The sequence below is a fragment of the Dioscorea cayenensis genome, chromosome 10, assembly GCF_009730915.1.
Source record: "Dioscorea cayenensis subsp. rotundata cultivar TDr96_F1 chromosome 10, TDr96_F1_v2_PseudoChromosome.rev07_lg8_w22 25.fasta, whole genome shotgun sequence".
In the NCBI taxonomy this organism is placed as follows: Eukaryota; Viridiplantae; Streptophyta; class Magnoliopsida; order Dioscoreales; family Dioscoreaceae; genus Dioscorea; species Dioscorea cayenensis.
The window spans coordinates 6,313,487-6,341,186 of NC_052480.1; the positions used below are offsets into that span (position 1 = coordinate 6,313,487).

Here is a 27,700-nt window from a genome sequence, read left to right on the forward strand (position 1 = left end):
TTGACATCCGAAAGCGATGAGAAGAGAGCATGAAATTCTCTAAAAGATCAATTGAAAATTAAACACAAGGATATGTATATATTTATGTATATAATTCATGCAGGTAATTATAGGATAGACATGCGATTCCAACCTTTTGAGGGGTAAATATGCAAATTTCCCTTTCTCATGATGGTCTATCCTAACATAGCATGACTTGGTCTTGTGACAAAAAATCACATCTTGAGAAATAAAAGATAACAAAATCAGGCAACAACAATTCATTCAAAAAACCAGTAAAAGTGCACCATGGTTCATTACTTTCTTGGGCAAAAATGGGTCCCTGTAGACATCACAACAGGGTGTTCTTTGTTTGTAATAAGCATATGTATGCTGAAACACAACATAGGGGGCAAAAATTATAGGAAATGAAAACCACTGTTTGGCTGAAACACTGAAGCAACATGTTGTTCCATCAAAATGCAAAACGGCACAAAAAGATGCTTGACCAAAATCAATGCTTCGACAAAAAGACGGGTAAAGACTCTTGAGCTTCGTCACTCATCGGGCTGAGTTTCCAACACCATATCAACAGGTTGGCTTTCGGAGTCCTCGGCCTGACTTTGCGACCCTGTACGCTTCACCTTTCGGTAGCTACTCGAACTTCTAAGTATGCTGCTGAGGGGCATGCTCTTCCTAGCTGTGTTTGAAGATCTGAAGTTATAGTGAAAAAGAAAAACAGATGGTTAGATTGAACTGCTGATGAATCACAAAGAACATATTGCCACAAGATAACAATCTAGAGGCATATTGTCCATGTAAAGAGAATTAAAGGGCAATTGAATGATAAAACGAAACAAAAGCAGTGTAAAAATTTGATAAGAATGGATTCGCGAATGCATTTGGTGAAATGATTTGATAATTTCTAAACATAAATCAACTTTGGCAATGGTAACATCCCACAAGCAGGTAGGGTCTATGTTTCCTCAGGGAACAAGATGCCAAGTGAACATCCTGGTCATATGCTTGAAGCATCCATTAAGAAAATATCAGTAGTCAACAAGAATAAGCATGTAGAAAGGGAAAGTCTAGTCTAAACATGGAAAAGCTTGGTTTCGTTTCATGTATGTAAATCTATGTCTTGGTACCATAAACATATGAACAACATTTGAATGTTCTGTACTTATCATCTGGGATTTTACACTAGAAACTCTGCACAATGAACCCATAAATCTAATTAAATATCATTGGTTCAGTCATTTTCAGCACAGCCAATATTATTTTGTTATATATTCATAAAATATGATTTGAATGCCAATAAGAACAAATTAATTGAATTCTTCTTGATCCACAACAAGAGAGATGATTAATTTTAACAAATGTATTATAATCCCATGTGACATTCATAGATCAAAAGCCTCCTAAATCACAACAATTAATGACTTCAAAAGCAACTCAATGGATTTGTAATAAAATGATATTTCTGTCAATATGCATAGCATGTGAAATGGAAAATCCCATGTGGGACCATGAGTGCTTAATGGCTTCAAAAGCACTTCAAAATAGAAATTCCCAAATTGGAACAAAATGGAGTGAAGTCCTGCATACGTCAGTGGAAACCAGAGATGGAAATGACAGATTGCCTTTAAGGAACAATTTTCCACAGTGAGGACTGGTCTTGCAGGTAAGAAGAGGGATAATCAATCTAGTGGTTATGATTCATCCTCTCAATTCTTTATCACTTACATGACCTATTACAATAAAATGACACAGTTTAAATAGCATCCCAGCCAATCAAATCATCCATTTCACTGTTTGTGGCAATAATGAAAGCTTTGAAATACTTCCAAATCCATTCCTCTATCTCTACGAATTCTTCAACCATTGATCATTGACAATAAATAAAGTAGGAGATATTCATTGGAGGCCTGGCAGCACCACCCACTCTCCTTCGGTAAGTTTTGAAACTTCTAACCTTTTTGACAAAGACAATTTCCATTCAATTTCCATTCTCCTCAATGGAACTTGTAGTTGACTCAACCTGAAAGCTGCTCACAAGCTTTCATAACCTATTTCAAAAGGCAAGCCAGAACAGCTTGGCTTTCTCCTCAAGCCATATACATTGACGGTTATTTTTGGTTCAGGAGCTGAGTCCTAAGCTATGGCAGGACTTGTGTTGAGATCCAGCTCTTCAAGGCTCTCATTCATTTACCTTTTGAAACTGATGTGGCATCTGAAGTTGCAAATCTGAACATAACCCAAAAGCAACCATCCCCCCCTCATGATCAAAAACTCAAATTTCCAAAAATCAAAAGATACCATCCTCTTGGTTCTTTTGAAAGAACTTTCATTTTTCCTTTGATAACATTATCTTCTCTTGAGAGTTCAGAAAGCATTTGGCAATCTTTCTTCTAATAAAGGGTAATGTCTATTCTAATTTTAAGTTGTAATAAGTTCTATCTTGGCTAAGCTTGCAAATCTACTACATAAAGTTTGAACTTCTCACTGTTTTGCCATCCAATTACTCCCTCCTGTCCTTTTTATTTGTCAATTTTAGAGAATTTCTTTGGTCCTTTTTACTTGCCCATTTAGAAAATTTATGAGGCATTAATATTGGTTTTCCATATTTATCCGTTATTTTTAATGTACTTTTACAACTTCCAATAAATCATATTCAACTACACATTCTATTAAATCATATTTTAAATAATAGTAATCTTGGATAGCTAATATACTTTGTTATAAATTTTAAATTACCAACTAACTTTAATGGACTTTCTTAATCTTTGTGAATTAGTTAAAATGGACAAGTAAAAAGGACCAGAGGGAGTAATTCTTTATTAAACACTTTCCTACATGGTAATATAACCTTAAACTATTTCCCTCACCGAATATTTCAATTTGTATAATTGTAGTTGTTATGGTTAATCTTCATCATCTTATTTGCTAGTAACATAGACATGTTGAGCTTGGCTCTAGCTTTCGAATAAATGACTTAACTGATAATCATTTTTCTTGTTAATCCAACAAAATAAAAATTGCAGCTTTTAATTTCACTTGTTAATTCCCCAATTTTCATACTCAATGTACTCTTTTTTTTAATAATTTTTAAACATGAGTTTTACCTAAATAATTTATATTTTTCACCAGTGAAAATAAGCATGTAATTCTAGTCCGAGAAATCAAATAGTCTGATTACTTCTACCAGACAGTCCATCACAAGTATGATGGATGTTCTGTTGACTCTATCTTCAGCTTGAATATGTTCATATTGCACAAATCTCACTTTGCAGCCACTTCAGGTATTTCTTCTAAACTAAACTGAAGCTCATTTTAAGTGACAGGCAAACAAAATGCATAAATATTTAAGCAAGATCATGACTGAATGAAAAGCATCCAAGCAGGATGGCCAGATTCAGACACCATCAAGAACTGACAAAACCAAACTGCATATGCATGCCCGATAACCACATCTAATCTAAAATTATGAAACATCAATATAAAGATACTAAAACAACGGCAATGTAGATGCCATTTTCTATTGTGAATTTATAGAATAAACTACCAAGAATAGAGCTTGCCAGCAATTATAAACTTGAAAGTCCTGAAATGTATGCTGTGTCAATAAGAAAAGCCAAACTTTTCTAGTTTTCACTTGCGTGATATATATACACTGGTCTTCACACATTGCATATAAGAGAATAACCCATAGTTACTGCACCTGAAAGGAAGTCCAACATGACTGATTTTGGCCTAATTGAATGCCCAAAGGGGCAATTTCTGTCAGAGCCATGATGATCTGGTTCATAAACCATTTCTATATTTTACCAAAAGGTCTGCGTAAGGCTTTTTCTATGACAGGAAGGTTGTATGTATCCAAAATGATAATTTAAGAAGATTAGGACCTCAAAGAGCAGAGAAGAAGTAATACTTTAATATTGAAGAACCATAAAATTATACACCCATAGAATCATTGAGCACCTCTTACACAAACACTTACAATTTGCAGTAGCATATATTTAAGAGAAATCCAATAAATAATTAAGGCAAGGAAAAGTTACAGAAATAATCATGTAAGAATGGGTTGATAGGATGTCAATGAGTTAACTTACTGTGACAAATTGAAGCCATCTGCATCACTTTCCTTGCTATTCTTATCATCAGCAGCAGAAACTACTCCTGCAGAAAAGATGTTAACAATAATGTTTAGTTGCAAACATGTTACACCTAAAAATTGAGCATGTAGAATTTGTCAATTCACATAGAATTTATGATTTGGAAAATAAAATTGTAAAGTTTGATATCTTCAACACTTCAAAAGAAACACAAAAGTTTCCAAATGTCATTAACCAAAATGATTTTCTGAATCAACCATATCACACCAATAACAAGTAATTAGCAACCAAATTTTTAGTAATAGAAGTCACCATCAATTCTAACTTACATTTAAAAAAAAAGATAAATAAACGAAGGAAGAACATGGATACCTGACGTGTTCATATAGTCCCCATCTGAATCAGCAGAAGTAAATGAATTATCTTCCAAGGTCGATTTTCTAGTTCTAAATTCAAATGCATCATCATCTGAACTGCCACTTACAGTGTCATCAAAGATAGTGCTAGAAGTAGCTTGCACACCATTTTTCTGTCTCGAATTTCCCATAAGCTTCACATATCTTTTACTTGGAATTTTCCTAACTGCAACTTTATACCGCTTCTTCTGGTAAGAGGTGTCCTCTTCTGTGCTATCATCCGATGCCACCCGATCTGCCACACCTTCTTTGAGAGAAATATCAGAATCCACACCAGAGCGAGCCTGATTAACAGGGGCAGATTGAATGCCTGTGCTGGCAGTTTTTAGCTTTGTGACATCATTGCTCTCCGAATATGGGAGAGATTTGGCATTACTCCCAGAGACAGGCAGCTTCCCTGTAGGATACTCTTCATGCACATTCCGCTCATCCCTTGTCAACAAGTCATGAACCATGCCAGAGCGAGGTTCCTTCAGCTTCTTTGCAATCTTCTTATTATGCAATTTGCTTGGAGATCCTATTTTAGGGGAGTTGTTACCATGCGAAACCTCAGTTTTTCCCACATCCTCTTTAGGTTTCTCATTATCTGCCTTATTACTTTTGCGGCCCTTCTCTGACAACTGTTCTGCCAGATCAGCCAAATCATGAAGGGCAAAATTGGTTTCCTCTGGTTTGCTTTGATGCAAATGGTGCTCATTTGACATTAAATTATCCGCCTTGTTGGAAGAATCTCTCGGATGACTGCTTAACTTCCTTTTCTTCGAAGTTTGTTCCTTACGAGGTTTCCTAGTTTGTGTCTCCATAGGTGCAAGCTCTTGTGGTTCAGCTGATTCATTTTGGCTCACCTTAGGAACAAAATGTTTGATGAAATCGACCACATCATTCTCAAGAGGTTCACCATCTACTTCAGAGGGCACCTTGTTAAGAGCTTCTTCAACAGCGTTCTTAAGAGAACCATCCTGAATACGCCCATGGTCTACATTATGGGAAATATCACAGGCAGCTTCCTTACCAAAGTCATCATGAGCATCTAGCAGTGATCCCGTCGTAGTTTCCTCCGTTGTCTTTTCTGCGAAAAAGGGAAAGTTTGTTCTCTTCAGAGGGACAATTATTATAAGCATCAACTACTGAGTTCTAAGCATGGTACACATTGTTCCTGGTTCCATCTGAGAGAACTTTTGTGGTTTCAGTACCTGAACCTTTACATGTACATTAGTTCTCTGGAATTTAATTAAGGTTTAAACTAGGGGATTAGAGACTGGAAAGTTCAGTTTTACCTGATTTCTTTTTCTGCAGACGTGATCTTCTACCATGAACTTCTGCAGGAGTTTCAAGAGATACAGCTTCTCCATTGACAGTTGCCATTTTAGAATCTTTACCAAGGCTGTTTTGGGTAGCTTCCAACATTCCTTCATCATTCACTTCAGCAGTATCCTTTCCCAAAGATGGAACATATTCATCTACAGTGGCCTCATGATTAGATAAATCCACCTTTGATGATTTCTTCTTGCTACCACGTGGTTTTTTTTCTTTAAGTACAACGGGCGCTGAATCACTTCTCGGAGCTGCAGTTTCATTAGGAATTACTCTTTTGAAGGCTTCAACTTGACCATTTTTCTGGTCTCTCAAACTATGCTCTTCAAGGGCTTGAGCATCAGGAGTTATTGGAGTTTGAAACTGTTTAGGTTGTTGGTCAGGCAACTCAGTTTTCTTCCTCTGATTTGACCTTCTACCTTTAGTATGTGACAGATCCTCAGAACCTTGCTTTATACAATTTCCATCATCAGCAATTTCTTCATCAAGGATTACTGCATGAGATTCCTTTCTTTGGTCATTATCAATTTTTCTAACTGCTTCTTCAAGAGTTTTCTCTTCACCAACTTCTCTGGGAGCATCAATCTTGTTTTGTTCCTTCTTAGTTTTTGTCTTTTTCTTTTTGTGGCTTGACTTGGTTGCAGGTTCAGTTATATCTTCCATATGATGGTTGTGTCCATCCCTTTCTTTATGGGCAGTTGCTGCATTGGATTTCTCATTCAGATTTGCATATGTGCTATCTGAAGGGTCAGCAGGTTTATCTTCAGTTGGAGGTTCACTGAGTGGATAGTCAACCAATTTAGACTTCGACAAATCCTGCTGAAAGCAATCTGCGCTCTCGAGTTTGGTATGCATTGAACTATTTTTATCGTTATAATTGTTTCCAGCTGCTTCTTCAGGTGAAGCGTCAATCTTGTTAGGTGCTTTTTTACTTTTGGTCTTTTTCTTGGTGTGACTCAACTTGGTCAAAAGTTCCGATTTTGCTTCTGCATGGTCGCTATAACCATTGAATTCTATATGTGCAGCTGTTGCATTAGATTTATCATTCAGATTTGTGTGACCACTAACTGATGGATATGCAGGTGTCTCTTTAATAACAGCGACTGAATGATTAGTATCTACAGGAATAACTTCAGAAGCTTGATTTTGTAAAGCAGCAGCAGCATCATTCAAATCTAACAACTCATCAGCTAAACTAGTTTCAGCACTTGTCTTTCCCATCTTGGAAGGCGAGTTAGTGTCAACTGTGTTGGAAGGAACAGCAGGATCAACTTCATTGTTAAGTTTGGATGATCGCCTTTTCTTTTTCTTCTCCCTGTTATCAGTGTTCTCAGTTAATGGGTGGCTACCATGTGGTGCTTCATCAGCTAAACCAGTTTGTGTACTTTCCTTTCCCATTTTGGAAGGTGACTTAGTGTCAGCAGCATTGGAGGGAACTGCAGATTCAGCTTCACTGTGAAGCTTAGATGATCGCTTTTTCTTCTTCTTTTCTGTGTTATCAGGGTTTTCAGTTGATGGGAGGTTACAATAAAGTGCTTCATTAGCTGATGCTTCTAAAGAAGCAGGGATTTCTTTGTGTTTGTCTGCTAAACTAGCTTTTGGAGTATCGACTGATGGCTTGTTGCTATAGTGAGAAGCTTCCAAGTTCTTTGTTGGTGGGGAATCATCAAAAGGCTTCCCAGAAGATTCATCCTTTCCCTCAAGGCTTTTCTTCTCCACAGGAATATTATCTACTTGATCATTCTGTATGAGACTTTTCCTTTTCTTAGTGTTTACATTCTTCACAACAATACTAGAAGTAAGCTCACCATCAACACTGACACCAGAATTACCACATTCTTCCTCTCTTGCATCATTCTCTGGTTGGTCAACTAAAAGGCCAATCGTGCGTGGAGCATTTGGAACAACCACCACATTTGTCTCGTTAACTGGCTCTGCGCTAACTGGTACATTGTGACCTGGCCTTTGCTCAAGTTCCTGAAGAGGCATTTCACATTCACCATGTTTATCTTTTACTCCTAACTCCATATGGTCTGACTCAACATCTTTATCATTTGTTAGTGCCAGTTTTTCCGGCACATTATCCTTATCAGCCAGAATCAGATGATTAGGCAAACTGCTAGAATTAGGTTCTGTTTGGAATTGATCATGATTCCTTGGTAGCCCATTATTCACAGTAACAATGCAGTCAGCACTTCCCGCTTGGTGTTGTATAACACTGGCTGGTGTTGCATCAACAATGAGAAACCAAGCTCCATTAATCCCATTAAAAGCACTTCTTACTAGCATCAAGTCTGACAAGTTGTAGACAGTTGCTTCACGCCTTACCTACAAGGATAAGAATAACCAATAAAATATAATAAATACAAAAACAAATCCAACTGGACAAAATTAAAAAAAAAAAGTTTGGCATATGGAATGAAAATATTAGACAAAAATTTGAAGCTTTATGTCATAAATTAACTTCAGGACAGAGACAACAAAGCTCCACCAGAAGTTTATTATACACAATTTACTCCATCCAATATTGAAATGAAGTTGAGTAGATGGTGCAGGTACAAGGTATTGAAATTCAAAGAATGCATCCAAGACTCAGTAAGAAGGAGAAACAAAATAAGCCAAGAGCAAAGTACAGGAAAAGACCTGTCTTTGCATTGAAAACAGCCTAAAATAAGCAAGCCTATTTGACATGCAACATAAATTCTTTCAGCAGACATCAAAAAAGTTGCCACAATAACCACAATCATCACAATACCAGCATTATAAATAAGCTAATAAACCCATGTGATATGTCACATAAATTCTTTTGGCAGAGATAAAAATTCAGACACAATAATCAAAACACAAAGCATCATTGAAAAAAAAACAGAGATAAAGAAAAACATAAAATGCATGCAGATGTGAAAAGAGAGAATGGAGCATACTACTTCGTCCACAATACCAAAACCATGGAGATCAAAACAGCAACATTAAGGATACCTTAATTGCTCGAACAGTGATCTCTCCGATGTCCGGAAAGCAAAGAACATGCTCACTCCTTACTTTTCCTGCTCAACCAAATCAAAGATCAGTTCCGGAACATCCAAACTCCCACACAAGAAAAATCTATCAACGAAAATTAAGAGGCAAAAAAACCAAACAACGAACCACACCACCAAATCACACACTAGGAACAACAATATGCATAAAGATATCATCTTTGTTTGAATCGAACACGTAAAAACACGATTAGAAGGAAAAGATCGATGAGGGAAGCGATTACGCTTAAGATCGGCGACAGTGTCGTCCCAGAAGATGCCCAAGGCGAGATGAGTGTCCAGGTTAGTGTCAATGAAGATCGGATAAGGGGGAATGGGAAGAGGAGGAGAGGCAGAAGAAGGCATCTCTGCCGCCATGGGAGGAGGAGGAGGAGGAGAAGGGGGAAAAGCGAGGGATGCGGATCGACGGAGGGCTTTTGGAAGGGTTTTGTTGTGAAAGAAGTCCATTTGGAGCTGTGCTTTCTTTATTGCCCATAGAAAATTTTGTTTCTTAATTATGTTATTACAACGGTAATTATTTTCAAAAAATTTGGTTATTTTTGGTTTTTGGTTAATACGACGTAGTTGAGAGGTTGAAAAATTGAAATGGTTTTCCTGAGAAAATTTTTGTATGGAATTCAAGTTTTTGGAAGGAGAAAAATACATAAATTTTTTTTTTTTTCTCAATTAAAGTTCATTTTATTAATTACTGTACAATTTTTATATGATGCAATTCTTAAGAGTTAATGAAAATGTGTGACCATGGTGATAATCATATATGCAACTCTTAGTTGGTTCTCTAGCAACAAATAATAATAAGTAAAAAATAAAAAAGTAAATAATAATAATAATAATAATAATAAAAAGAATATAAAGAATTTTGTATTTTAAAAGATGCATGCAAATTCTAGGATGATAACTGAAGTTATATTGCAACAAAGATACATGTAATTACAAAGTGTTGGGTAAAAATTAGGATGGTAGTTTTTAGATATAGAGTTTAAAATTATATTTGAAGAATAAAATTATATAAAGTTAAACTAAAATTTGACTGCAATGATAAAAATTAGAATAGATATTTTAAAAACAAAATTTTAATTTTCTAAATAATTACTTTTATTCACTATGATTAATAAATTTTAAAAATAAAAATTGCATCTAATGAGATAATTAATTAACCCTACAACACCAGAACCAAAGCAAAAAACAGTGGCATACCAAAAATTATCCGAGCATCATCATATACACAAAGATCATGTTTGAAACAAACTTACACAATTAAAAATGAAATATAAATTTCAAAAACAGATGTGAAAAATAATTGTGAACCAGTACAATTGCAGCTTATTTTTGTAATTAGAACATCAAGCTGAAGAGAAATTCAAGTCCAAATTCTCTAGATTTGATGACATTGGTAAATTATTGCTATAAAGGAAACAAAAATTAAAACAGAAAGAAATCACCTTCTTTGCACTCAATTCAGTCCATAAAAATGGCACAATAAAAGAAGATAGCTTAAGACACCCAATTGGCCTCTTGGTCCCCAAATAAAGAGTGCCGAATCAAGATTAGAATTCTAATCCAGCTGAGCTATCACTGCATCAGTAACTTCCTGGGTGGTGCTGCTTCCACCCAAGTCTTTGGTCCGGTACTTGCCTTCTAGGATCACCCGCTTGACGGCGGTTTCTAACCGGTCAGCGAATGATGGGAACTGTAAATGCCGGAGCATCATGGCAGATGACAACAGCAAAGCAACGGGATTTGCCTTTTTCTGCTCCACGATTTTATCATTTCCTACATTTCCTGCTGATGCTCCTTGCTCAAATATGGCGTGATCTTGCCCGACATTGCCTTAAAATGGAACTTGGTTAGGAATAGAATGACCAAAGATTGCAGTATTTTACAGTTAATCTATAAGAAGTTTTATAAATTTGAGGTAGATAGCCAAGTAGAAGGCTGATAACTTTTGACAGAAGTCATGACCTATTAAATAATTCCACTTGCAGCTATCAATACATTCATATATACAGTCTCGGAAAGTATTTTGGAAAAGATCTCACTGGTTTTCTAGGAATCTAACTGAACTATACTGCACTGGTAAAGCACATCATGGGGGTCACATATGCAACAATCAGTTATCAAGTTTTGATGCCTCCGCAGGTCATATGGATGCCATATGGATGCTGGAAAACATAAAACACTTATATTGCGCTAGCCCAAGTACTTCGTAATAGGTTACTAAACAATTTTGTCAGGCATAAGTGAAGTGTATCAGTCAAACATTTGAGGATGACTGCAAATTGTATTTCACATTAGAATCTAATGACTTGGTAATATATATGAATTGTAAATTCAAATCATAGAATACATAGATACCTCCTGGCATGACACCAGTTCCTCCGGCGATACCTGCAGCTGTGTTTGCTACCAGATTACCATAGAGGTTTGGTGTGACCTGCACACACACCAAAAAGCATGAAAATGAATTTGGGGAAATTAAGAAAACTCAAGAGTTTGCAAGTAAATAGCATGGGTACCATTCAGCTTAGGCATTACCAGATTAGACTATACCCTTCAGAGCATAGAACAAAGATGTGCAAAGCAAACAGATTTCTGGCAACTGCTAGTATACCAGTTTTATTGACAATCAAAACTTTCTCACAAGAGATAGATAAAAAGAAGCATGAGTTCAATTTGTGTATTTTGACACAGGTAGTTCTTCATTAAAAAAAAAAAAATGCATCGTTGGGCAGTATATCAGGCATAACAAAACACCTAGCTCAAGAAAGCAATTTAAGAGAATACTGTTATTAAGACAGAGACAGAAGCAATAGATTTTATAGCTTAGGAGTTATGACAACTGATATATTACACACTTACGACAGAAAATTTAACGCTCAAATGGCCCTTCCATGTAACTTGTGTGCTTGTGTGCAATTGTTTACTCACTTAATTCTCTTGAAAGCATGTCATTGTATGTATGCCTAGTCTCAGATCAAGCCTGCGTTGATGGCATATCGTGCACTCTCTTCGCCAAGCTACCCTTAAGAAAGGAAGCTTCACCAACAAACCAATTGAAGACCTCAAAAATGCTAGGTTCACGTAAAGGAACTCTAAAACAAAGAATAGTTACCCCTACCCCCACTTTGATATAAAAGTCGCTTTCAAGTGTGATGGACCTTTGAACAAATAACTTACATATCACTAACATGAAACAAGTCACAGGCCCATGCAATTAATACCACATCAGATGCTAGGCTTTATTTTTCATTACATTGTATTAAGTATTAAAAAGAATAGTGGCATCTTTTTTTAAACAAGAGAGCTAGTATATAGGTCAAGTTTTCGAGTTTGACCGGAGCTCAACAACAAGAGAAGAAACAAGTGAAGAAAGAAGAGAAGGGATTTCCCAAAAATATGAGGACAAATAAAAAAGCAGGTCAGCAAATAAGATGGCCGACGGAATGCAGTTTGGATTTAATTTGTCATGGATCCTACTCTGGAAACATAATTCCCACACGTCACCTATATATGTTGCATACCAAAAAAAGGGATGAAATCAGCAGAGGCTCAATCTTGAACACATGTGGCTGTTTAAATTTCCCATAGTAAACAATCAATTGTTGATGGAATCTATATATATCTCAATAACATAGCTGTTCAACTAATGGTAATAGGTCACTTGAGCCCATGCAACGTACATCAAGCATTCAGATAACCTAAGAACAAACAATCTTCCAGATTTATATTCTGACCAAAGTTTACAGGTGCACAATAAGCTGCATGTACAATCAACCATGACAAAAATTTGCCTGGCCTTGACAAGTAGCACATTTTTCTCTCTAAAATTGCATCATAATACAATCTTTCATCTATCCAAACAGATACTAATCCTAAGTCAGTAGCTAGTAGCTACCATAAAATGGACCCTTACAAGGAGGAAAATATATGAGGAATAATAAATGACCATCTATTTAGAACATAAAACATCATGGTGGAGAATTGATTGAGACAAGAAAAATTAATTCATTATAAGGCTATCTAGTTTAGTGTGAAAAAAAAAGTTGGCAGCTACAAATCTAAATTGCAAAACACAGATATGGATACATTTGGTTAAATGTATTTCCTGCAAAAAAAAATGTCATCCTTTAAGAAAAAGATTGAAGATCAAAAGAGAAGGTCACCAGGTGATGCAAATTTTCAAGATTGCATCTCATTAGAAACACCGCCCACTCATCATTTTCATGAATTTCATTGAATTTTATAAAAGTAGATTGCCCTCAAATCTTTGATAATCAATAGATTACCTATATTTTGGCTATCTTTATGCTGCTATGCAAGCTTTGCATGTCACTGAAATTTCATCAACTAACTCTGAAGTTATGCAACATCCCATCAAATTATACTTTTTAAAATTATCTGGTCAATTGATGAATAACATGTATATCATACAACAACAACTACCTAGCAATACTTGGAGCAACAAAAGAGAACAACAAAATTTGGTAGTGAAAATACTCTCACCTCTAACATTGATAATAAACATATACATTCAATTCTAAAACCATACTACTTGTATTATGGACTGTGACGGCATTAAAGTAATTTATACTAATAACATAGAAAAGAAAAATTATAAGTCTTGAGGATCACCTTAATCAAATTTTGTTAAAAGTAAAAAATAATAAATAAAAAAAAAGAAAACAACTCAATAAGAAAGCCACAGCACAACAATTAACAAGTGAATAAATTGCAAGCATATGAAAGCCTATGTGTGGTTTAACACAAATGCATGAATTGCAATTGACCCATTGGAAATAACAGAGCTATGATATAAAAAGTAGTTACCATGACATCAAATTGCTCTGGTTTTGAAACAAGCTGCATGCAGCAGTTATCCACAATAATCTCATTGTACTTGATTCCAGGGTATTTTGTTGCAACCTCACGGCAAGATTCTAGGAAGAGACCATCAGCAAGCTTCATGATATTGGCCTTATGCACTGCCGTTACTTTCTTTCTATTGTTCAGATATGCATACTCAAAAGCATACTTTGCAATGCGCTCTGAACAGAACTTTGTTATCACCTAGGAAAATTGTATGAGTGAGGAAATAACCTAAACAAAAATAATAAACAATTAATTAACAAGTTCTTTAAGGGACTGACTAGAGCAACAGAGCAAACTTGGAAAGCTAACTAAAACCAATTAGTGATCCATATTGACTCATGTTTATGAAGCTAGTCTGGACGTGCGTATCCATATGGACCCTCTATATGACAGAAAGGAGGCTGCAGCTACCACATCAATCATCTCCATACTAGGACACAAAAAACATTGAACAACAGCATGAAAAATATATAATTCAAAATGAATAGACATATCATGATGAGTTTCTGGCTAAAATAGACAGCATTTGCTTATCAGTGCAAAGATTAATCACATGATGACAAGGGGAAGAAAAAAAAAAAAGGAATCAATGGTTCACTCTCAGGAGAACCCTTTCCCTCCTCAGTTCCTAATTAATTATTAACATCTAATTAGATTGGGCAATTCAATTATTCAAATTTAAGAACATAAGCTCCTTTCCTTTTATTTTACCCGAATTTTGAACCATAAGACTATCCATTTAGTCACTGGACCTAACTCTAAATTGAGAATCAATTCTGTATCCTTCCAAAAACCAAAACAGTGTATTTTGTAACGATCCAGTAAGATAAATTCAAAATTTTACCTTAAAAAAAAAAAAATTCCAAATTTCTTATTTTATCAAGGGTTTATCAAGTCAATAACCCTTGATAAACATAAGATCCAATCTAAGAGAAGAAACTAAGGTGATGGTACCAAGATCTAAAGCGACAAAAAATAAATAAATAAAACAATAAATTTGACAAAAATCTAAAACATTGATATCACAAAAAAGTCCAAACCACAAAAATAAAAATCAAAACAAGCTTGATTACAGAAGTATCACTACCTTAAGACTTTCGACGACGCCAGGAACCACCTCATGTTCCAAACCCGAGTACTCACCCTCCGTGTTCTCCCTGATCACAACGATATCAACGTTCTCATGCCTCGTCGGCAATCCAGGAAGATTAAAGCAATTAACCAGCGATGCATAGAGATCAAGCTCCTTCCTCAATTGCACATTGAGAGAGCTCACACCACCACCAACAGGCGTCGCAAGGCCACCCTTGAGGCAAACCTTGTTCCTCCGAATCGATTCAATGACCTCCGACGGGACACTCGTCATATCCCCATGAACCTCGTACGTCTCAAAGTACACAGGCGCATGCATCGCATCCATCACCTGCTGCACGGCGCCGGTGACCAGAGGGCCGATCCCATCGCCAGGAATCAAAGTCACCGCTCTCGGGGCTCCGTCGCCGGGGCGCGGCATGTAGGTAACGGATCGGCGGGATTCGGGAAATCCTAGCCCTAGGGAAGGGTTGGGAGAGGATTGGGAGGCCCGGAGGAGATGGCGTAGGGTTGGGAAGGAACGCCTCGCCATGGCTAGGGTTTGGGATTGGAGCTCGGCGGCAACGTTGAAGAAGGAGGTTCTCACGAGAAGGAGAACTTCGGAAAGGAAGGAAGAAGGACGGGGGTTTGATCGAAGAGGACAAGCGATGCTTTGAGATTCGGGTTCAATCCAAGCGAATCAGCTGACCGCGTCCTGTGACAAAAAAGCTCACCGTGTGAGAATATCAGAGGTTATTTGTTTATTTATTTATTTTTTAAAATCAAGTTTGATTTAAAAAAATTTGGTCAAATATCATTATCATCTCAATACTGAATTTTGATTTATTTCTAAATGTTTACTAAAATTATTAATTATTTTAGTAGCATGTCACTGAAATAGATTAGTATTTTCACTAGCTGATTTAGAGGCTGAAAAAAACTTAGTCAGCACACTGTCAAAAAATGATCTATGGCCTCCACATCAGTTAATGAAGATGTTAATTCATTGGGTAACTTACCGATGAAATAATTAGTAATTTTAATGTGCATTGCGAAATAAATCAAAATTCAGTGATCAAATGATATTTCACTAGACTTAAATGATTTATCAAAAAAAAATAACCAATATTGGATGTAGTTTTTATTTTTCTAAACTTATTTTTTTAAGCCCTGCTATTTTAAATTATAATTTTTATTAGTCTTGAAATTAATTACAAATCCCCTTTTTTTACGCATCCCTTTTTTTATTTTTGTTACTATTCTCATAACATTGGGTTTATTCTCATAATATTCTTTTCATGCATGCCCCTTTTTTTTATTATTGTTACTATTAATCACAAAATATGTGAAAATGAATTATTTTCAACAATATAACAAATCACATTAAAAATCATAGACGAAACAAATAACAAATGCATAATATTACAACATAATATAGGAAAGAAATATTATCTCATCAATTTTAAGAACCTTCTGACAAATGTGCTATCAATGTTTTATGAAAAGAACTTAAAGAAGGAAATAAAATTTTGGTTACAGATTTAAGCACAATTATTGATCATAATATTGTTGCTTATATTCAATCTGAACAAGCATGAATTATGCAAAAAAGAGAATATTTTTAACAACCTCCTTTAGCTTCAAATCCTTTTGAAAAAAATTATTTCGACAATCTTAGTGGAAGTAGTGCTGATTTCCCAAAATATTGATATGTTGTTTATAATATAATTAGGTTTTGCATTGCATTCGTTTTTATTAAGGTTATTTAATAGCTTGGTTTTATGGGTGAATGTTTCTTTTAAAAAAAATATTTATGCAGTATTATCAATATTATTTATGAATGTATTATGTTATTAATTTATAGTGCATGTGTCTTTCATTGTTTTTAATATATTTTTAACTATTTTAATTTAAATAAATTTATCATAAATTAATTTAATTAAAATTTTTATTATTAATTAATTAATTGCACATAAAGTTTTATAATTATATAAATTAATTACTTATAATTATATTAAAGATGAATCGTTAATTTTATAATTTTAGTTATAATAATAAAAATAAAAATGTTATGCCAAACACAACAATAATATTGAGAAAAACAAAAGAAAAATACTCTGTGTGCTATTATTTTTCTTTTGTTTTTCTCCATATTATTGCTGTGTTTGGCATAACATAAAAAAAATACTGATTAAAAAATAATAAATATGTGGGACCCCTAATTTGGGGGTCATTCATCCCCACATCCAAATTTAGGGCATGATTTTGGGTGAGTTGGAGCCAACTATGACCCAAATTTGGGATTTTGAGTCATGGTTGGAGATAGCCTAAAAATCCAAAACTCTTAAGAAGATGGACTGACATGACTTAATTAAAATAATTACAAAAATTTAAAATTAAAAATAAAAAAATTTAAAAAGCACTCCCTCATGTTCTTTTTACTTGTTGATGTTTTCTTTCATATTTTTATTTGTTCATTTAAAAAATTTATAAAGCATTAAATATTGTTTTTTCAAATTTATTTTTTATATTTAATGTGATTTTAAATAAGGATAGTTTTGAAAACCTAATATAATTTTTTATAAACTTTAAATTACCGATCAGCTTTATTGACTTTTTTAATCCATATAAATTAGTTAAAATGGACAAATAAAAAAGAAGGGAAGGGATAATACATTTGAAAAAAAAGTAGAACCCTAAACCCTAAACCCTAATAGAGAATTATAATATTTTATATATTTTTTTAAAAATTATAATTTAATTGGGTCGCACTGAAACCTTTCATATTTTAAAAAGAATAGTGATAAGTTGATACACCAAAGTTAAAGATAATTATAAATGGATATATTGCAATATATATACATGATTCAAAAAGGGTAGTGATGAATTGAATCAAATTATAGGGTTAAGTAATTTTCATTATATCTTTTATTACAACTACAACTATTATTAAAATCAATAAGATAAAGTTTCCTCAATCAAATCACTAAAATTGTATAATTTATGTTAACAACCTCATTTTAGTGTTGTTAATATTAAATTTAGGCATCAGCAGAGGCGGAACCCGAGGTAAAACTGGGTGCTGTATTTAATATGAAAAAATTATAAATATAATTTTTTTAATATTAATCCAATTTTAAAATTATAATAATTAATAATTTTAAATTATAAAATATATTTACAACTAACTACTATCATTACAAAGTGGGAGTTTAAATTATTTGACCAAATACAATATAATTTCAACTAGCTTTATAACAAGACTTGTAAGCTCATAATATTTAATAAAATCAAATATTTTTTTGTAAGCTCATAATATTCAATAAAATCAAATATATTTTTTTTAATATTATGAATATAAATATGAAATTATTTTTTAGAAATGGGAGATCTTGCTAAAAAATCATAAAAATAAATTTTACAACTGTGTAATAATTTGTTACGATAGAAAATGAGTTTTTTTTGGATGTAAAACTAATATGCAAGATCAAAACTAGGATATCATATAATCTATATATATTCTACATTATATATATTTTTTAAAATAGTTAACATACACTCTCATTTAAGGTTTAAATCAAGAATAAATACAGATGTGGAGCGCACTTGCAAGCTCAACAACACTTTACCCTCACCTTACACAGGTTTTGATCTCGGGGCCTTTCTAAAACGAAAACCTTAATTAAGAGATTCAGTATTAATAGATTAAGCAACCGTTAATTATTCTACATTGTGTTATGTGTGTATATATTCTATAATATATATTAGTAAGCAACCGTTGGCTATTCTAAATTACGTTGTGTGTATATAATTTATAATATATATATATATATATTATAAACTGGGAATAAGGGGGTGCCTCCCTTTCCCTTCCCCTTCCTGCCGCCCCTTGGTACCAGCCCTAGGTTTGAAAATTTCTTTGATTGCTACTTTCAATAATAATGATAGTAATAATAATACTAATAAAATAATAAATAAAAATATCTCTTTTTTTAGACTCATAAAATTTAGTATAAGAATTATCTAAATCAGTACTTTGCATTTGTTAATGACTCAGAATGGTACGCAAATAAAGCAAAAATTCTCAATTTTGGAAGTACATATCATTATTATATAAATAAAATATTTAATGAGGGTGAAAATATAATTTCAAAAATTTTGTTTTTAAAAAATATAAATTCATAAAACCCACTTATTATTATTATTATTATTATTATTATTATTATTATTATTAATAAAGAGTTAAAAAACGCGCATTGTTTTGATTGATAATAAAACCCAAACACGAGATTTCCTCGCTGTTTGTTCTCTCTCGCTCTGTATCCCTATCCCTATCTCTATCTCTATCTCTATATCTCTTCGACTTCCCAATAAGCATCGAATTGCTGCCTGGGAGCTGGAGGAAGGTGCGGCCGGGGTGATCCATCTCGGGACGGATCGTCATGGCCTCTGACAATCAAGGTATGGCCCCTTTGTTGCTCGATTTGTTGGGTTTATGAACCCTTGAGCTTTGATTTTTCATGCTCTGAGTTTTCTGTTTGATTGATTGGTTTGATTGTTGTGAAGTATGGATTTTTTTGAAGTTTTTCCATGGTTAGAATAATAGGTGATTTGTTGTTGGACTGTTGTTGATTCAATTGAGTTTAAGGTATGTTGTAATTGGAGATTTGGTGATGATTTTGCTCTGTTATGGGGAGGGAGAGGTTTTTGTTTCATCAATTAAGGAAGCAATTTGAGTTGGTTCAAAAAAACAGAATTTTGGGTGGTTTGTGGGACAATTTTGATTTTGCCCTAAAAATTTTATGATGCATGTTTTCTGGATTAGAAAATCAAATCGCAAGCTTGGGGAATTTTATTATGGTTTTTTGGCAGATATGTTAGAATTTTGAGTATGGAGAAAGGCTAATTTTACTTTGTTCAACTATTTCTTCCTTTTGGGATTAACCTAGTGTTCATTAAGGTTCAGCCTGGGAAATAACTGTTGATAGGGACTGAATAGCATAGCATGGAGGTTTTCTGTGGGTTGGATGCGGGAAGTTTATGTGGATGTTCAATTCAATTGATCTTCTTCAGTGTTTTTGCAACATAAATTTTTTGTTGAACATTGAATGATAAGAAATTTGTCACTTGTACCTTTCTTTAGAAGAAATTCCTAAATTCAATTCCTGAATATAATAAGAAACTTCCTACTGAAATGAACAAAACCATTGGAATTGTTAGCTCAATATAGTGACAATAAAATCCATGTTGTCTATATGAAGCGGAAGCTCTTTTACTGCCTTTGCTATCCAACAATTGAGATCTGCATTTTGCACTGTTTATAAACACAGGCTTGTGCTTGGCAACCGGCTCATCTAAAGAAAGTTCTTCAATCCATACTCTCTATGAAACTCAACATTTGTTTCTGCAGCCATTATGTCTTGTATGTGGCTGGTTTTTCCCCCTTTGTGTTAATTGTCTCGTTTGGATAGCAAGCAAAAGTTCTCATTGGATGAATACGAGTGCTAACTGATGGTTGGTTGTAACCAGCTGACTGTTTTATATCTCTTTGTACTATTGGAACACTAGTTTAAGGGCAATTATCTTGTAAAGAGGCTAGGATTTACTTTACACAGACCTTTTTATCTGTGCCAACAAGGTGGCTCTTAACTTGTCATAGGTTGGAATCCCATGTGCAGGCAAATTATTTTTGCAAGCCTGCTAAATTATTTGGCAAAACTGTGGATTCTTGATGCTAGAAATTGCTTTTCCACAAGAACGGAAATATTGAGAGATGATATGATATATTTTGTGCTTTTGGTCTATTATGTCTTGCTTTCGTTTTTATTTCTTTGTTCTCCCATCATTCATTGGCAAAAGAAAATATTAGCATGGAACTATAAGAGAAAAATTCATACCACTACAATTGCGGATTGGAATAAGAAGAGATTCTCAGCTGCTGAGTGTAATAACTGTATTGCATAAAGAAAATTATATTACTATTTTCTAACTTCTGCATCTTGTATTTTTCCTATGTTCCAACATTTTGAAAGTCAATTTGGTGGCATTTCCGTATGCCTTGCCCAATAATCTGTGGCAGCTGTGTGTTCCTGTATAATTCTTTAAATATGCCCTAAGAGGATGAACATCTAGATTGCCCACTAGCACCAGTGATGCCTGCTCTCTTTTTAATTTCACCATATGCCAGCAGAGGATATTCCTGATTGTATCTTTCACATCTTGAATAGCTCTTTCATTATAATTCTATATCTACTTTTTGAACATACACAAAATACAATGATGATGAAATTTGATCAAATTTGCTTAGTACTTAATAATACATGTAATTAATAATCAACAAATTCCATGTCTTTGTGAAATCTTAGTCATCAGTTCCTAATTCCTTCTTATTCTCATCTGTCAATGTTTTGAAGCATTATTGGATTGATTAATTTCTTGAAAAACAACTTGTAATTGGACTCTTGTTTCTTAGATATGCTTGAGTGTAGTTCTTCAACTGCTCATTTGGTTTCATACTTGGTGCTTTGTTGCACCCCTCTTGTTAAGTTTTTCAATGGTGATTGAACACAAATGTCAAAGTACATAATTGATATTTCCTGCATGATTTTTCTTCATGATTTAATTATTTTATAGGTGTTTCACCACCTCCTAAACCTTGGGAGCGGGCAGGGAGCTCATCTGGTCCTGCGCCTTTCAAGCCACCATCATCTGGAAGCACAAGTGATGTTGTTGAGGCGTCTGGGACTGCAAAACCTGGGGAAATTGTTTCTAACGTGGAGGGAAATGCTTCTAGAAACACTCTTGGTAGACCTGTACCTCCAAGACCATGGGAACAGAATTATGGGAGTAATTATGGAGGTATTGACTCTAAACACCAGATACATTTGATTTACAAATCTTTTGTTTTGATTAACCACATTCTAATCCTTGTTGGCAATTGGCAGGCTATGGTACAGGCTATGGTACCGTAAACAATGCAGGTTACCGCCCAGGGATGTACAGTTCATATGGTGGGTTTGGAGGGCCTAGTGGTGGATATGGCTATGGCAATAGCATGTACAATGGATATAGGGGTTCTGGTATGTATGGAGGCATGTATAACAGTGGGTATGGTGGCACAATGGGTTCTTATGGCACAATGGGTTCTTATGGTATGGGCATGGGCACGGGCACGGGCATGGGTATGGGCATGGGTGGTCCATATGGCAATCAGGATCCAAATAACCCGTTTGGTCCTCCATCAGCACCTCCCAGCTTCTGGATGTCCTTTCTTCGTGTGGTGAGACAAAGTTCACTTTCATGATAAGCTTTTAAGTTATTAATTATTATAAGTAATTTAAGCAAATTTCAAATTTCACCAACTTCATTGATAATCTGTTAATAGATAATTCAGATAGCAAACAATTTTAGTTTGATGTTTATATTAGTAAATGTAGGTAGGTTATTTGACACATACAGCTAATAATAAATAGTTGCCCCTTGAATTTTTTTACTACTGAATAATTTTATAAATTTGGTTTTCTGTTGTTTCAAAAATTGTTCGGGATGCTCTGGTTGCTTTTTTGTATTTCTTGCTAGTTGGAAATTCAGAAGCAAGTTGTTTTTGAACACTTGATTGCAGATGTCTGGTGTGGTGGAATTCTTTGGCCGAGTATCCGTTCTTGTTGATCAGAATACTCATGCATTTCACATGTTCATGACAGCCATGCTAGAGGTTATCCCTGTCAGAATACTCATTTAGTTCCATTTGAAAATTGAGCAATTTATTCAGTTAAAAATTTTCATTTCAGCTCTTTGACCGGTCTGGGTTGCTGTATGGTGAGCTAGTAAGGTTTGTCCTGAGGCTACTGGGCTTCATGACAAGGCGCAAGAAAAACAACAAAGTTGGAGCCAGAGATGCTCCTGGCCTCCCTGCTGCCCCGGAGAAGAAATACATTGAAGGCCGGAAAGACGCAAACGTTTCATGGGATGGAGTCTGGAGTGATGGCAACTAAAACAACCATCTGAAGAAGATTGGGAAGTTTAATGATGGTAATACATGTCCATGCACATGATATTGTGGTTTCAAGGATGGTTCACTGGAGAGGGTCAAGGATCCTAGAAATGATCCAGTTTAATCATAAATTACGAGTTATGACACCAAATGTTGTCAAACAATTAAACTTTGTAAATGTTGTCGTTGGTCCGTGTTGCTTTCTGCGTATAAAACCATTTTCAATTTGCTCTAGAAAGAGTCAAGCAAATACTTAGTTATTATATATTGTTTCATTTGTCGGCGTGATTTCATGACCTATATATATATATATATCATATTACATCAGTTATGAGAACTGTTTTCTTATGACAAATGGCTTATGTGCCTTATGTTTCTTATTACTGTTGTTTTATGATCATCAGGGAATATAATATTATATGATTGCGGATATTTGCACTAAAGTATGTAAAGCATACTATCATTATTTCGAATCGTGTCAAATAATCATGCCAAATATTTTGGGAGTTGTGACTGAAACTTAGTTGAAGTTTGATCTCACACAACACTTGGCAGAAATGATTTCTGTGAGGTAACGATAAATTTTAGCTATAAGATATATTCTTTTATCAGGTTTGTATTAAAGATCTGTTGTATTTGTAGTTAGGATTCGAGTGTAGATACTCTTTGGAAATGCCCCTATATTCTCAGTGGCAATGTGAATGGAATGGCTTGCCATTATAGTAAAAAAACCAAAAGTACGAAAAATTGAAACTGTAGATGTTCCTGCATATGCTGAAGAAGCATGATCACATATATGTTTTATTGCTTCTTATGTCCGAAAACTTACTGTTTTGAGGAAATCTAATAGTAGTCATTTCGCATAGCCATTACAAAGGTTGTCTGAGCTTGCGACAAAATCCACAAAGAATTTTAGTGATTCCAAATAGAATACATCTTTCTTATCACTTTTGGGTTTTTACTGAAACAGCCTAAAAGTTTTCCTGCATTTCATGTTTGTGGTGGTGGTGGCATATCATAACTCGAGAGCAAGACGGACAGGCATTTTCGAGCTGCTAGCTCACGTATTGCTTTTGAAGAAGATTAGCGCAGAATGTCAAGTCAAAATGCTCCTCGGGAGGGTCTCCAATGCAATCAAATACTGCATCCGCCGTTAAGAAGTCCTCTTCTGCTGTGTAAACTGAGAGAAACCAAGAGTAAACAGCAAAATGTTAGAAACAAAATGTGGAAATTCATCAAGATCTTCTAAAAAAAAATAGCTATATACATGAATAAAATCAAATCAATGCCTATTCCATTGTTTTCATCTTTCAATTTACTCGCCAAACTGAAAATATGTGTTTCTGCTCAATATGTGCAGAAATTAGACTACTTTCACCGTAGCTCGGATATTGTGCTTCACAAGGTAAAAATTCTTGACTGACGAAACTGAAACAACTGGTATTATCTCTAAAATTCATGACTGATATGAGAAACAACATCAGCAAGTTTGTAAATGAGGTTATCAATGGCTCAATATGCTGCCTATGAATGAAGTGTTCTTACCTGCTCTTGGTTACTATGCACTTCATGCCAGCGGCTTTGGCTGCTGTAAGACCGATTGCACTGTCTTCCACCACCACACAGCTGAAAAGTTCAGGGAAATCGATAAAATTCATAGTGGCAAAAGCACTTGCAACTAAAGATATCAAATAAGATGGAAGTTTTTTATATAGAGAAAGAAGTCCACAGATTTGTCTCCGGTGAGAAATATTTTGAAACTGGTTATACAAGAAGATTGTACTCTATGATTTCTGCATAAATCTTGTATTATGCAGACTGTGAGTGCGTAAGACAAATAACATAGCAACTGACAAAGAATAAAAATTCAAAGGCTTTTTTGTACAAATAAAATGCTGAGACTAGAGAAAGAAAATTTGGTCAATAAATTCCTAATGTTTCCATGATGGTAACATTTACAGACACATATTGCACATTTCAAATTAAGACAATAAAAAGACCTTGATGGCTCAACTCCAAGAGTACTGGCTGCTAATAAATAAATGGCCTGCAAAAGAAATTAGTATCAAAATTTAGCCGAAAAATAGTCCCAATCAATATGTTCAAACTCCAAATGAATATAAGAAAAGGGAAAAAATGGGCATCACACCAATTTTTCTTAAAATGTAAACAAGTGCTAAAGAAGCCATCCGATAGATTATTGCCGATCACAAATTATATTTTTTAGCGAAGAAAAACCTTGTGGTAGGGAATTACCGGATCAGGTTTCTTACGAGGAACAACATCACCTGCAAATATATCGATCTTGTTTGCTCTCTCAGGACCTAATAAGAAAGAAACTACAGCAGAGACCTGCCATCATTTTGATTTACGGGTGTAAGAATATTTGGCTTAATGCATCACAAGAACAAGGAAACAAATATGGATGATTGTACTGAACATAAATGTGGGGTCCTTCCCATTCAAAAAGCTATTTTAATTTTGCAAAGAAAGAAAATAATGTGAACTTGATGTCAGTAAGTTTAACTTCAACTGTAAACACATTCAATGCGATGGCATATGCATTTGTTTTGGAACCTGCTAATGCATACCGCCTTCTCATTAGATGTACTGCAAACAGCTACTTTGACCCCTTTAGCTAATGCCTCGTCGATCAGCCTAAATAATTCAATAGTTCAAAGAATGTGAACATGATATAATGGAAAAGGACAAAATAAAAAAATAACAACTGTTGAAAGACTGGAGTCGTTGGAGTGGGTTTCTATGGTTCTCACACATGAATTTAGTAAAGTTTTCATTTAAGGAAGCTTTATGCAACATGCTACAAATATTTTTTATGAATCCCCGATCTGACTAAATGTAACTATTGATCATGTAAGAAAGAGAATTTTTCCAGATTTTTTCTCACCATGAAGTAAAAGCCTATTACTGAAGCATTATTGGTTTGTGCCTATTTAATAGACTTGCATACATTCAAGAGAACAAGTAAAAATTAGCCACCACAGAAGATAATGCATAACTAAGCAAACCTGCCCTCACAATCAGGTGGCAGAGACAAAAATCAGACTCTCTATGACATTTTAACAAAGGGAGGAATTGCAAATCCTTCATTGAAACAAAAGACAAAGTGATATGAAAGCAATGATAGGTGCAGTGAGATGGATAATTATCCATTTCAACTGACAGTTAAGGTAATTGGAGGCAACATAGGCTAGAATTCTCAGTTGACATGTATCCTCAAATATTATCTGTTCTAGTTGGTTTTCTCACCAGTTTCATTGTAACTTTAAACAGGAGACATGCAAATAACTATTCCATATATCAACAAGAGTCAAGTGAACTAAAAGCATGAAATATTCACCTCGCAACACCAGGTCGAAGGGGAAGCTGTTTTTTCTCAATAAGGGCCATAAACAATTCTGTCTTTCTTTTATGAAGAGAAGCTATGAAGTCTTTCCTTTCTCCTTCCGTCTTTGGAGCATTATCAGGCCAACTTGTCTTGTTAAAATATGCTGTCATTCTAAATGACAATGAGGCATCAGAACCCACATTGCAGTCAAACAGAGCATAATAACAATCGAGAATTAGTCATTGAATAGTGTAGATTGTTCTCCTGGGTTTTATTAACGCATATGACAGTTAGAACAAGGGAAAAACTATTTTCCTGTATTACAGTAGCTGTGGAAAACTATAACACTAAGAAATCCCACCAAATGTGGATCTTCAAAAATAAGAGCACACTAAACCTCAATTAACCAGCACTTAATCATCTCATCCAAATACTTAAAATCAATCTGTTAAACAATCAGAACATCCACACTTATCTTTGGATTCTATAAATACATGCTCAAAAACCTAAAAAGATATGAACATACCTTTCCTTTCCACCACCAATCTTGAGCAGTTCACCATACAAGTCTACATCCCAAGTGACACCCAATTCTTTCTGTGTATGCATAAAAGTATATATATATATATATATATATAAAAGAGTTGATAGTCAATCATAACAGGAAAAAATAAAATTAAAGAAGAAAATTCCAACATTGCCAATTGAGCAACTAGGGACTAAATTCTGAATCACCAATCACTAGTAAAACAGCAGCAGAATGCAATAAAGACTAGACAATCAATGACAATTCCAGTGATTAGATTCATTACAGGCAACATTAGATACAACAAGCATTTTCTTAGCTATTAAACACCAACATTATCAAACTAAAAGAGGAACAAATAAAAAAAACATTTTGAAAATAATTACCGATACCTCAAGAACCTAAGCAATATCAATAATCAAACTATGCTCAATTATGAAATTGAATGAACATACCTAAAGAAAAAGAAACTTTTGTGATTAAAATCACGCCATGACCTAAAAAGCTCATATCAATACCAATAATCAAACAATCTCCGATGACAAAACTAAATGAATCAAACTAACAAAAGCTTGCCCTAAAACCCCAAAGAGAGTGACAGCAAGAACCCCCACCTCAGCAAATGTATCATTAAAGGAGACCCGATGACCATCCTTCTCAGTATCAACAAGCACGCCATCACAATCAAAGAGCAGCGCAGCAGGGAGTGTCGATGGAGCAGCAGAAGACGATGATGCCAAACAAACCACCATCCTCTTCCTACTTGGTGGAAAAATCACTCCAATTCCACACCTCCTCTCCGAGACAGCACTCTTAGCTCTCAGGTTCAGCTCGAAATTAGGAAAAGAAGCAATCTTTAAGCAAAGGAACGAAGAAAGATGGCTTTTTTTGGGTAGGATCCCCCAAGAAGCAGCTGGATTGGAAAGCCATGGCCATGCTTCTCATTCTCCTTTCTTTCAAATTATTTCTTTATATATATATACCCACACTAACGGTCAATATTTAGAGTCTTATCTTGTGAACCCGCCAC

At 34.6% G+C, this 27,700-nt stretch overlaps 4 protein-coding genes across 4 annotated transcripts; 1 reads left to right on the top strand and 3 right to left on the bottom strand.

The window, feature by feature from the left end:
• Positions 1–269: 269 nt before the first annotated feature.
• LOC120270193 lies at positions 270–9,313 on the bottom strand. The gene is made up of 6 exons (XM_039277226.1): positions 9,087–9,313; positions 8,804–8,871; positions 5,788–8,152; positions 4,467–5,579; positions 4,092–4,158; positions 270–693 (listed from the first exon to the last, which is right to left on the bottom strand). The coding sequence occupies exons 1-6, from the start codon at positions 9,307–9,309 to the stop codon at positions 537–539; spliced, it is 3,993 nt and encodes a 1,330-aa protein (XP_039133160.1). The 5' UTR covers positions 9,310–9,313; the 3' UTR covers positions 270–536.
• An 839-nt stretch (positions 9,314–10,152) lies between these two features.
• On the bottom strand, positions 10,153–15,493 carry LOC120270518 (isocitrate dehydrogenase [NAD] regulatory subunit 1, mitochondrial). Its single transcript, XM_039277550.1, has 4 exons — positions 14,819–15,493; positions 13,690–13,929; positions 11,218–11,296; positions 10,153–10,692 (listed from the first exon to the last, which is right to left on the bottom strand). The coding sequence occupies exons 1-4, from the start codon at positions 15,353–15,355 to the stop codon at positions 10,418–10,420; spliced, it is 1,131 nt and encodes a 376-aa protein (XP_039133484.1). The 5' UTR covers positions 15,356–15,493; the 3' UTR covers positions 10,153–10,417.
• Positions 15,494–19,086: 3,593 nt separating this feature from the next.
• LOC120270729 (peroxisomal membrane protein 13) lies at positions 19,087–23,072 on the top strand. Its single transcript, XM_039277801.1, has 5 exons — positions 19,087–19,263; positions 21,436–21,660; positions 21,747–22,081; positions 22,424–22,516; positions 22,593–23,072. The coding sequence occupies exons 1-5, from the start codon at positions 19,245–19,247 to the stop codon at positions 22,794–22,796; spliced, it is 876 nt and encodes a 291-aa protein (XP_039133735.1). The 5' UTR covers positions 19,087–19,244; the 3' UTR covers positions 22,797–23,072.
• Positions 23,073–23,565: 493 nt separating this feature from the next.
• Positions 23,566–27,629, bottom strand: LOC120270915 (CBBY-like protein). Its single transcript, XM_039277995.1, has 8 exons — positions 27,285–27,629; positions 26,671–26,741; positions 26,157–26,315; positions 25,387–25,453; positions 25,052–25,147; positions 24,796–24,842; positions 24,341–24,421; positions 23,566–23,975 (listed from the first exon to the last, which is right to left on the bottom strand). The coding sequence occupies exons 1-8, from the start codon at positions 27,420–27,422 to the stop codon at positions 23,930–23,932; spliced, it is 705 nt and encodes a 234-aa protein (XP_039133929.1). The 5' UTR covers positions 27,423–27,629; the 3' UTR covers positions 23,566–23,929.
• Between the last annotated feature and the right edge of the window lie 71 nt (positions 27,630–27,700).

Coding starts and splice junctions, on each gene's coding strand:
- LOC120270193 (XM_039277226.1), bottom strand. CDS start 9,309: ATGGACTTCTTTCACAACAAAACCCTTCCAAAAGCCCTCCGTCGATCC. Junction 8,872..9,086: donor CACTGTCGCCGATCTTAAGC/GTAATCGCTTCC, acceptor TTGGTTGAGCAG/GAAAAGTAAGGAGTGAGCAT. Junction 694..4,091: donor GATGGCTTCAATTTGTCACA/GTAAGTTAACTC, acceptor CTATAACTTCAG/ATCTTCAAACACAGCTAGGA.
- LOC120270518 (XM_039277550.1), bottom strand. CDS start 15,355: ATGGCGAGGCGTTCCTTCCCAACCCTACGCCATCTCCTCCGGGCCTCC. Junction 11,297..13,689: donor CAGAGCAATTTGATGTCATG/GTAACTACTTTT, acceptor GTGTGTGTGCAG/GTCACACCAAACCTCTATGG. Junction 10,693..11,217: donor AACTGGTGTCATGCCAGGAG/GTATCTATGTAT, acceptor TTCCATTTTAAG/GCAATGTCGGGCAAGATCAC.
- LOC120270729 (XM_039277801.1), top strand. Junction 21,661..21,746: donor TTATGGGAGTAATTATGGAG/GTATTGACTCTA, acceptor GGCAATTGGCAG/GCTATGGTACAGGCTATGGT. Junction 22,517..22,592: donor TCATGACAGCCATGCTAGAG/GTTATCCCTGTC, acceptor TTTTCATTTCAG/CTCTTTGACCGGTCTGGGTT.
- LOC120270915 (XM_039277995.1), bottom strand. CDS start 27,422: ATGGTGGTTTGTTTGGCATCATCGTCTTCTGCTGCTCCATCGACACTC. Junction 25,454..26,156: donor CTTCGACCTGGTGTTGCGAG/GTGAATATTTCA, acceptor TGAATTATTTAG/GCTGATCGACGAGGCATTAG. Junction 25,148..25,386: donor GTACATCTAATGAGAAGGCG/GTATGCATTAGC, acceptor AAATGATGGCAG/GTCTCTGCTGTAGTTTCTTT.